We start from the raw sequence: 12,066 nt of genomic DNA on the forward strand, positions 1-12,066 counted from the left end.
TACATTACTTGAAGAGTGTCATTATCTCTGAACCCCATTTATGATTAAATGCATTCAAGCCGGGTGTTAGTCCAGAATCCAAATCATAGTTAATTGTTCAATGTACTCGCTTTGAGACTCTAGGAAAGTTTCTTAATCTCTCTAGGTCTCAGTTTCACTATTTAGTTTGTTTTTTTTAAGGTAATATTCATTTCATGTTTTTCTTGTCATGTTCCTGTAAATAAGGCACCTCATACATAGTAGGCACTTAAAAAATGTTAGTTCTCTTCCTTTACTTCCTTAAGTCTCTGTTAATGTCATATGTATTAATTATAAGTAAGATGAGATTAAAGCAGCAAATATAATGGGCATATAATCATTTTTGAATTTACAATTTTGGGATTTTTTTTGGCTGCAACATGCAGCCTGCAGGATCTTAGTTCCTCGACCAGAGCAGTAACAGGGCAGAGTCCTAACCACTGGATCACCAGGGAATTCCCTAATTTACATTTTTTAAAAAGTAATTACATATAAAGCTCTACTTTTTAGAAAAAAGAATTAAGTTAAAAAACAAATATTAAACAAATAAGGCAGCTAGGTTTTATTTACATTTAACTTAACCAAAAATAATCTATAGAAGTAATCTGGTGATAAATGAGTATACTCAGAAATGTGTGTAAAAAGAATTATTTTTACTCTTCAGATATGGAAGGGTATCATAGAGGAAAATTCTAGGATCAGTAATAAGATAAAACAACAGTACAAGGATCCTTAGCACCAAAGGCTAGCTGAGTGTTATACATTCAGTAAAATTTTATTTGAAAAACTGAAGTATATTGACCTATTAATAATTAAATATTAAAAAATTATACGAAAATCCACCACAGCTGCTTATTACACACAGGCTGCAGGTGGTTATCCTCCCACCCCACACCCAGTAATCACTCTGCATTCACATCACCTCAGCTCTCTTACACAAAATAGGTTGGATTTTGAAAAAATAAACAGATAGATGATGCGCCCCTTTCCAAGCTAAAAGCTACAGTTCAAAATATTTTTAGCTAAAAAAAGAGTATTGACTTTAAGATGATATTTTAAAATAGAATATTTATTTGCATCAGTAAGATTATTTTATATTCTACTAGAAGAGAAGATGAATAGCAATGTTACTACAGAAACTGCATGTAAAACGCCAAGTAAGCAAATAGGGGACCGAATGCCTAACTCTGACACTAAGAAAACAAAGTATCTGGTATGATTATGGCATTCTGCTAAATATTTCAAGTGCCATATTTATTCGTATCATTTATCCTTCTTTCTCCTTTGATATTTTTCACTCTATAAAGGGATAAAGAAATAACATACCATCTGGAGATTTCATTCATATCTGAGGATTTCATACCCATTTAAATTAACAATAAGAGATTCAGCTGAAGTTTCTTAGAAATAATTTTTTCAAATTATTGCTATTCCTGTTACCTGGAATATATGCCATCTTTTGAAATCTTACTATTTCTCCAAACAATCTCAGTTTTCAATGAGGCTTTTCTTGATGATCTAGTCCTTAATGACACCTCCCTTTCCTAAACTCTTACTGAATATATTAATTATAAACTTACTTCAGAACTGAACCATCAAAATACCAATCACAAAATACTAACTCCAAGGGTTTGTGGCATATTTTTGGTACTAGATTATAAATTCTTCAAATCCAAGAGCTACATCGTATGTCTGTGGATTAATGAAATGAACGCAGGCTTTAAGATTAGCATCCTGTTACACACAGGTTGAAATTCTGGCTCTGCCATTTGCCAGATAAGTGACCTAAAGCAAGTCACATAATCTCTCTCAGTCTCTTTAAAATGGAGAACATAATACTTACCTCAGAATGTTGTTGTGAAGATTAAATGAGATAACATATGTGAAAGGGCCTGGCACATAGTAACGCTCAAAGAAAGGTTGGTTTCCTTCCTTATTTCCTTCTTTTTTCCCTCAGTACCTGGTACAATGTTGAGAACACAATAAACCCTCAATAAAAACTTTCTAAATATTCATTTGAACTTAGATTTCCTAAAAATATGTTTAATTATTAATTGTGATAACTCCTATGTTTCCAAATTGTGTCACTTTAAATCATATGCACATAAGGTAAGAAATTTCAAAACAGAACAAAGCGTGTGAGGTTGTTACTTAGGATGATGAGAAAAGGAAGTAAAGAAAGGTAAAAATATTTAAAAACAATTTAATTTAAAAGTATTTAAGAAGAATTCAGTGAAAATTATTACATGTATGGTGTTCTTTACATAAGTATCTTTGGATAAGTGAGAGTTGATTGCTGACCTTAGGGGAAGTTGAATGAGGGAGGGAGGGAGGGAGGGAGGGAGGGAGGGAGGGAGGGAGGCAGAGAGAGAAGGAAGAAGATGAGAAAGGGAGGAAGGGAAAAAGAAAGGGATGAAGGAAGGGAGGAAGTAAGGTTGGTTCTGCTGGGATCTCTTTTATGTCCTCACATTAACGTAAGCTATTAACATTGATCACTCCTTGCCTGGCTTCCCCTAAAAACAATCCCCATTGCAAACTCCATCTTACAAAAATGCAATTATCTAACGGGAGAACCAAATTAATTAAAAAATTTTCCACAGTGGATGGTAACCAAAGGATCCTCTTAGAACAGTCAGAAAGATATTTGAGGATTTATTACTTTTATTAAAAAACAAAAAAACTTCTGACTAAAACTTCTAATTAAAGAATTTGGTCTGCACCCAGTTCCTCTGAGGTCAATCCAAATGGTGCTGCCCTTTCAGCTGCAGTGATGTCTTCTTCGTTTTCCAGAAAGGCTACGGGCACGGTTTAGGGGTCTAGCTCATGTTGTTTAGTTATAAGGAAGACTAGCCTCTACAGACAATAGTCTTCGGCATTAAATAAAACTGAAAATTTTCCCCAAACCAAACAAGAGCTGCTGGTCTCAACTTCAACCTCGTTGTAGACAGGTTCTACTTAAAACTTGTAATGGTCTTTAAAGAAAACCCAATAGAGTAGTTTCCACCCTACTCCAATGTAACTTAGCTCGAGAGGGGAAAATGGCTGCCATTTAACTCAATTAAGAAAATATTACTGAGCATATTCTATCTTATGTTATTACTTTTATTTGTATAGCATTTATAATTTACAAAGTGTTTTCACTTATATCATCTCATTTAACCCTCACCATAATCCTGAGAAGTAGATAACCTCACGTTTAATGAGAAAAACGAAGATCAGAAAAGTTATGCCATTTGCCCAAGGTCACATAGCTAGTAAAGTAGCGGAACCAAGACTCAAACTTAGGTCTACTGACTCCAAGTCAAGTGACCTTCCAATATACCAGATCTTATAATAAATGTTATAGGAAAATTTTAAAATGAGAATACACAGTGATTGTGCTCTGGAAGTTTATCATTTCCCTTGATTCTACATAAGATCCCATAGTAAGTTATATGCTGATGAATGGGGCTCAGAAGGTAAAGACTACAACTAAATAGATTAGCTCTAGAGTAAATCAGAAAAGAGGGGTGAGAGATCATCTTTTCCTGTATTAGGAGAAATACAGGCTCTAACCAAAATCTGAGCAGGTCACCTGATTAAAATCGTGAGATTATCTAATAGGAAACTCAAATGATACACACATAAATTTATGTTTATAAAGGATATGTAACTGATTAAATCTTTCAGAGATACAGAGGGTTGTTCTCACATGTAGGAGGAGCTGTATTTGAAACTCTAAATCCATTAAAATGGTATTACACATTTTCTTTTGTGCACATTCGTTGTACAATGTAGAAAAAAGGAGGAAGGAGTAGAAATTCTATTGAAAATTTTTTTCTTATCAGATTGAAGTGTGACTTGAATGAGAGGAAGGAAATATGTGACTAAATATGGCATTATACTGTTTAACATTTTCTAAAAACTATATCCTTCTAAAGTGATTTTTAAAAAAGGTTCTCTCCACTCCCAATTCTAAACTTAGTTTATGGGTTAAATTTTGCAAATATATGAATATAGTACCACCCATAAAAATGAAGGATAGGAAGAAATTTTGATTAAATTTATAGTAATTCACTTAATTTTTAAGTAAGACATTCCTTACAGTGAGATAGATGCACCTAGTACCAGATATAACTGTCTGTTTTCCTAAAAATCTGAACCCAATTAGAGGGAAAAAAGCACCAAATCTTCAAATGATCAAATACATAATATAGTCTAAAAATCACTCAAAACAAAAGCAGGGTTAGAATTCCACATGCAATTGAACCTAATGAAATCTAGCAATTTAGGTCCCAAAAATGTATGGAACATTGAGGACTAATAGAAGAAAAAAGGAATACTTGAATATATACAGTATAAACATAAATATGAAAAAATTCATCTTCCTCTTGTGAAAATGGAGAAAATTTAAGATTCTTCTGAGCAAGATGATATTTGCAAGGGAAGATTTTTTTCTGAAGATGAATCTATCCTATGCATTGCTTCCAAATACTCCAGAGAGGAGAATACTTGAAGGCAAGAGATGTATTAAGAGACTATCAAAATAATCCGGGGGGGGGGGGAATGATGAAGTACTGAACTAGGATGGTAGCAGTGAGACTGGAAAATAGGGAAAATAAGACAATCCGTAGCTGACTGATTGACTCATGGTAGAAAGAGAAAGAAAACTATTCATCTATGGATGAATGCCTTCTACTGTACACTATAACCATATAGGTTCTTTTTTAATCAAACAGTGATTGGACACCTAATGCTCAAAAGCCACCAATGGTTTGCTCAAAAGCCACCAATGGTTTTCAACAGGTTTCCATTAAAAATATCAAACTGGTATTCAAGATCCTTCACAACCTGATTACAATTTATCTAATCGTAACGTTTTTTTCCTCCAACAAAAACTCTCTATCCATCTAGCATATTGCCTATACTATTCACAAACAGGCTACTCCTTAATTCCAGACTTCATATTTGCTTATGTTGTTAACCTCACTGAGAAAGTCTTCCTTCTTCCAAAAATCTAAATATCACCTGTCCTTCTGGGCTCATGTTAACCTTATGTCATGTGTAAATTCTTATCTAGTCACCTTACCTTACCTTTACCTACTCTCTCAACTTCTACAGCATTTATTTTCTATAAAATTCATCTCATTTTTCCTCCCATTGCTATATGCTCTATTCAAATGTGTTCCAGAGTCAATGATAAATTCCTACAAACAAAAATTGTATTTTATACTCCTTTTAGAATCTAGTATGGTTCTAATAATCAATAAGTCCTTTAAAAGTAAGCTATTCTGATCTCTCATAATCCTTGTATACATTTATATAGCATAGGGTTATTTTAGATTTACAGGATTGCTTTTCTAGATTGCAGACTTTTCTATTACATGTTGTGTAAGACTAAGAATCAAGTCATACGCTATTTCTCTATCTCCGTGAACAACAACAATGAAAGCATTAGTAGGAATCAATTGATTTTTCTACACATTTAAAATCTCTAATATTTATTCAGAGGTAAAAATGGTTTTGGGTAGGTTAAAGTCCCATAATTCCCTTACTTTCTTTCAAAGAGAAGAAGAAAAACAGATTAGTGAGTAAACATGTCATTTCACTTTTAAAACTGGCCTACGAAGTTCAGACTGACCAATTTCTTTTTTAAAAGCGATAGAAGATAGAAGAAAGGTTTCAGAGAGGAAAGGGATATTGTCAGACTGGGCCAGTTTCTGCAACATGGAATAAGGGAGAATTCTAGTAGGTGCTCTTGGGGACACAGGTTGGCACTTCTCCCTTCCCACCACTGTGAGGAGGAAGGATTAGATCAAAAGTAGGATGAGCCTCAAGACCTGGGCAAATGTTCAAGTTCTCCATTGGGCATTTGTTCCCACTTCTGAGTTGGGCTAATAACTGTCAAAATGTCAGACCATGTCTACTAACTGGGTAGACAAGCTATTGTGCTCAATGTACCTTTGAAAATAGCTTTGCAACAATGCTTGTATGTATCCTATATTATTTTTCAGTCAAAGTGTAATGTTTCCTATGCCAAGATAAATCTCAATATATAATTAGTAACTTACCTAACCATAATTCTGATTAGAGATATAATTTCCTTGAAAAAAATATTATTTTACTTCCATTTCTATAGTATATCTAGAAGGCAATTACACATATAGTTCACATTTGCTCCACCCAAAAAAGGATAAAGGTCAAATACTGATATCCGCATTTTATAGGTGTTGGAGAGTTGACAATCCACATGCCAAAGGATATTTAGAATTTAAGAGTTGGAATCTGACCCAAAATCAGATCTCAAAGCTCTAGATAGGGAAAATGTCACAGAATAGAGGCGGGGAATTGTGGGGGGAGGCGGGCCAAGGGGCTAGCGCAGAGCGGGAGATAACACCTAAATGATGGTAGAGAGATTTGAGTTTTAATCTTGATACTTAACTACCACTACCTGGTAGGGCAACCTTAAAAAGATCACTGAATTTTCAAAGGCTTTTTTTTTCTCATCTAAAAAAGAAGAAATCTGGACTAGATGTTTTCAGGCATTCATTCAAAAACAGTTATTAAACCCTAGTATGTAGGCACTAGGAGATATAACACTAGGCTTTTTCCCCTAAAATAACTCACAGATTAGTGGACGAGACATACACATGAACAAGACAACCAAGAAACAACGTGATAACAACAAAAGATAACGGCATTGTAAAGAGCAGAGAGGAATAATTTAGCAAGGAATGAGGATAGGGATTTAAATCTGAATTGTCTTAAAGGACGGAAAAAAAATTATTCCGGCAAGTAGAGGACAGAAGGACATTCCAATCAGACGGAACAGCAAAAACAAAGGCTCAGAGTAGGAAAGCAGCATAGTTTATATAGGGAATTATAAGCAGTTCAGTACTGCCAAAGTATAATTGGATAGCAAAAGAGAGATGAGGCAAGAGTTGAAAGCAGAGGCCAGATTGAGGAGATCTTCGTGTGATATAGAAGGAATCTGGACTTTATCCAGTAGGCAATGAAGATCCAGGGCAGGGCTTTCACAGGGAAGCAGCATAGTTAGGACTTAATTTTAGAAAGATCACTTTGACAGTCATGTGAAGGAAGAATATGAGTGGTAGAAACTACAGGCAGAGATCTATAGTTAAGAATCTATAGCAGAGATGATGAGGGCTTATTCGAGGGTGATTACAGAGAAGGACGTAAGTTAAAGAAATAAGCAAAACCAGCAGGACTAGAAATGAATTGGGAGTGGGGTGAAGATTTGAAGAAAAAAAAAAGGCATGGAAGGCAGGTTTCTGCTCAAGACAGAACTGAGGTAGTGAGACTTACAGGGGGGAAAGTTGACAAAATTATCTTCAATTCAGCTTAGGATATGTTGACTACAAAAGAATATCTAGGTAGAGATGTCTTGCAGTCAGTTGAATATAGTACCTTAATGCTCAGAAAAGAGGCCTGCCCTGAAGATACATAAGTGTGGGAGCAAGCTGCATAATAGGAGTAACTGAAACCTTAATGTGAATGTGACCATCCAGGGAGAGGGTACATAGTGAGAACAGCCCTTGGCCAGAATCCAGTTAGATATCAAAATGCATGCAATAGGCAAAGGAAGAAAACCAGGAAAGAAAAGCATCCTAGAACACAATGGGAGAGATCATCCCAAAAAGGAAGTAGTAATCAGAAGTATAAAATATATCCCAGATATAAATTCAGGAAAAAAAGAACTGAAAAATGTCTACTAGTCTTAGCAATTAAGGGGTCACTGGAGAACTTACTAAAAAGTGGTTTCAATCAAGTGAGTAAGAAAGCAAGTTAGGCTGCAGTGGACTGGAAAGTAGAAACAACTAGTATAAAGACTTATCTGTTTGGAAATTTTAAATCAGAAGAAAAGGAATTTGAAACTTCATGAAGATTGGAAAGATCAATTCCAAGTCCCTTCTAGTTCTCATACTTTATATTTTTCATATGGATAAAAAACCTATTTTGGTAAAATTTCATTAACACCCACAAAGATTAATTTTTGAAGTACCATTTTTAATTATCAGGAAAAATAGGGGACTCATTGTAGCTATGAATGGAATACATGTGTATATGTAACATTTCCCAAAGTAGCTTCGAAATACCTTGTATTTCTAGTTTCTTTTTTCATATAAGAGTATCTTTTTTCATATACTAAAGTGGGCTAGGACAAAAGGGAAACTATTAGTGGAGTAACCCTCTCTGGCTCCAACTGTTCCTTCTCTTAATATCTCATGAAAACATTCTTTGTTACCCTCTGCCTGGAATATCCTTCACCTCTATTTTAATTTGCTTAATTCCTACTCACTCTTCAAGAGCCTGCTCAAACTCCCCTCAGAATCACAGAATGTTAGAGACAAAAGGGCCTTACAAATTCATTGAATCCAGATGTTCTCACTATGCTGATGAAGGGACTAAAGACCACAGCGTCTCAGAGAATGACCTGCCCAAGGTCATACTCATGGCTTTTGGTGGAGCTTAAATTTGAACTATTTCTTCAACCAGGGCCCATTTCACTACACAGTATTTCCTGAGATAATTATTATTTATAAAACTTACAATTGCAATACGTCAGGCGTTAAAAATAATCAATTTAAAATAGTTTATTTAGTGTAAGATCCACATTAACACCCTTCCAAAAATTAAGGAGCCGGTCTATAACTTCACTTATTAGTTTGAGTCAACTATCCACAACTACTTGATTATACAAACAAAGATTACAGATGTCGACTAATATTAATTTCATGGATAAGTTGACTGTCAGTCACTAAATAGGTTTTCTCCTCAAGAGTGCAGCATTTATTTCAGCCTCTGCCAGTGGAAGTGTCAGAGCAGATGTTGGCAGACTGTGACATACAGTATGTCTTTAAAACTTGTTGAGGTGTGAAATTTCATAAGGTCAAAGAATGCTGCATTTTGATCAGCAGATACAGGAGTTCTGTACTTTATAAATTATTTCAGACAAACCAATAATAGCATTTGCTAGTAAAATAGAAGAAACTAAGAAACCATACTGGCTTTAGGTCAGATATGATAATGTATGTTGCTTATGTTTTAAAAGCCAATTTCTATCACTTTAAAGCAAATGCTTGCACAAAAGATCTTTAGAAAGAAAATGCATTCTTAAAGTCAATACAAAGTACAAGATATTATTTCAAATGACAATAGGATTTTTAAAATAATTTTCTTCTGAAAGAAAGCCATAAATTTGGTGAAGAGAAAAAATTATTTTCTTAATTAATACACAAATACAACAGTATTCTCACTTTTTAAAACATGAAATTCCCTACGGAACAATCCACTTATATAAACAGAGAATTTATTTTTTAAGTAAGATTTCACAAACTCTTTGGTTTACTGTTTTACCTTTTTGTTTAAAAAAATTGAAAGAAAGTATCCATAAAAACAACTGGGGCTCTATATAATCATAAAATGACTTTTATAATCTTCAAGGATTTTTACTACCTTGCATTTTCTGATGTTGCTATTTATTATATTTTTAATTTATTTTTTTGCTTTAATTTTCCCTCACATCTTTTCTAAATGTGGCTAATAGATAACAACATACAGCCAAAATTAAAATTAAGAATGGTGTCTAGTTAAAGATTTTATCCCAATGGTACAAACTTTATCTCTTACGCAAGTTTGTTTTAAGTTAACATAACTTTTAAAATGCTTTACTCCTAAATTAACACAGAAAACTCCTTTCATTGATTAATCAGTAATTTGAACAATCTGAAAGCCTGGTCATGACAATTATAATCATCATCTTTCAGTTTATTTTGTGCTATGTTCAAGCAAATATACAACTTCTAAATAAGTTTAAATTACAAACATTTTTTTAGATATTTGTAAGGAAGAAAAATTTACTACAAACATAAAATCTCCCCAGAAAATAATGTCTAATGTAAATCACTTGTTTCTTATCATACAATCCATCAAAAGAGCTACAATTATGATAGGAAACTTTGATTAGAGATGCACTAAGTACTGCAACATCTTACAACGAAGTTCAGTCCAGCAACCAAGTTCAAAGGTCTTTGTTTACACTTTATAGAGAAAAACTTGAGGTATGTATTTGAGGAATTGTTTTTATCACAAAGTTCTAACTGTAAAAAATATTAAACTATTTTGCATTATATAAGACCACATATTATCGATAATCCCTATGCTAAGGAACTGAAATTCTATCCAAGCGGAAAATTTCTCTATTAAATACAAACCTAAACTTTTTCATAGGCTTTTCATATATCCCATGATATGTGACACATAAGGCCATACAAATAAATAAATACAAGGTGAATCAACAGTTATAATTAACTTACTTGCTACTGAAAAGTTGTTGAGGGGATAAGGTAAATCCACATCTTGGGGTTTCTCTTTATATCCTATGAATGAGCCATCTGTCTTCAAAAGGAAATATCTTGGCCTCCAGTTTTTTATATATTCTCCTACATGAGGAAAGCATGCATGTTAATGCTGGGGGAAAAAAGGAACAGCAGCTTTTATGTGAAAAATAAATTATGGTACAATATAAGTCCTACAACACTGGCCTCCAAAAATTTAGATAGGCAATTTTCTTTTAACTTAGTTTACAAAAGAAAATACATAAGCCTGCAATTAAGATTCAATAAAAACCCAAACATGTTTTGTTTTTAATGATTTCACACTTTGATAATTCATTTGCACCATTATTTCTTCAGAGAATCATTCAACTGAGTACACATTTTGTTCAGTTTTTCATATCAGATGGTTGTTAGAGCATATTTTCAGCCGTTTTAAAAAGCCTTGGAAAATAAATCATACACACAATATCAAGGAATTTCAATGAAAAAACACTTATCATAAGAGGGACATGAAATAGATGTTTCTCTTCCATGTACCACAACTAATTGTGTCATTTTTTTAAAAGAAAGGGAAAAATTCTGTTTTCATTGTTAAATCTTGATCGTAACTTGTTTAAACAACATTTTATTGTTATGAATGAGAAAAAACTGTACAAATGCTGTAAACAAGTCACAGAAATGAAAGAACATGGGTTAATAGAGCTTAAAAACCATACACACACTCATGCACACAAATGTAATAACTAAGAACACATGGTAGTGCCAAGCACATAATAGTCAATAAATGTATATTTTATCAGATTTTGATATAAGCGATCACCTAGTCACCAAAATATAAATTTTTAACAACCGGATCACCATTTGCTTACTTCATACTTCTTTTAAATTTTAAGCAACAGCGGTGTTCCATGATACTCTAAGAGCTGGAAGGCTCCCTGGTCTCAATTTTCAGTTCTCTACTGGATATTTCTACCTGGCTTTTCAATCTCAAGTGCTTAATCACAGAACTACAAAAATTTGAAAGCAGTTCAGCTTTCCCTACAAATCCGTTTCTCGACACCAGTTATCGAAGCTCAAACCTAACACTTGACTGTTTCCTCTCCTTATCCTATCAGTAGGTAGGTCAATACTGCCTTCACAAGTCTCTCTCTCTCTCTCTCTCTCTCTCTCTCTCTCTCTCTCTCTCTCTCTCTCTCTCTCTCTCTCTCTCTCTCTCGTTTAGCCAACCCAAACTGCCCTAACACCTTACATCTGCCCTTCTGCTAATGCACTGTGACTGCTCTCCCATTCTACTCATCCCCCTCCTTCCATCTTATACATCTATCTCCTCCAGATAATTCTAATGTCTGTTATGTACTGCTTTCATTATATCATTTTGTGCTCAAAAATATTCTGACTCCTTACTGTTTACTGTAAAGTGTCAGTTTCTTAGTATAAAATGTGAGCTCTTCCATAATCTCACCCCGAACATGTATTTCAGATGTGGAGTCATTCCTCTGAATCAGCAATTCTCCAAATTCTTATCTCAGACCTCTTTACACCCTTAAATACTTTTAATATTTAAATACACCCAACAAAGTTTGTGTATGTAGATTACATCTATAATGTTTACTGTATTAGAAACTGAAAAGAAAATTTAAATTATTACTTCCTTTAATAGTAACAATAGACTCATTATATGTAACATTAATATTTTTATGAAAATAGTTTT

General features: G+C 33.7%; 1 protein-coding gene across 9 annotated transcripts in view; it reads right to left on the reverse strand.

Moving 5' to 3' along the window:
• Window positions 1-12,066, reverse strand: part of AKT3 (AKT serine/threonine kinase 3) — a 397,034-nt gene that overhangs the window by 240,156 nt on the left and 144,812 nt on the right. For 7 of the 9 annotated variants that reach the window (XM_059996875.1, XM_059996910.1, XM_069540070.1 and 4 more), the window contains one exon: window positions 10,335-10,460. The exons of 1 other annotated variant lie outside the window; for it this stretch is intronic. In XM_059996875.1, the coding sequence (XP_059852858.1) occupies window positions 10,335-10,460 (126 nt within the window). Of the gene's footprint in view, window positions 1-1,861; window positions 1,961-10,334; window positions 10,461-12,066 lie in introns of those variants that run through there. One more of the 9 variants, XM_059996900.2, reaches the window with a different exon arrangement.

This window comes from Delphinus delphis, chromosome 1 (genome assembly GCF_949987515.2).
Source record: "Delphinus delphis chromosome 1, mDelDel1.2, whole genome shotgun sequence".
Classification (NCBI taxonomy): domain Eukaryota; kingdom Metazoa; phylum Chordata; class Mammalia; order Artiodactyla; family Delphinidae; genus Delphinus; species Delphinus delphis.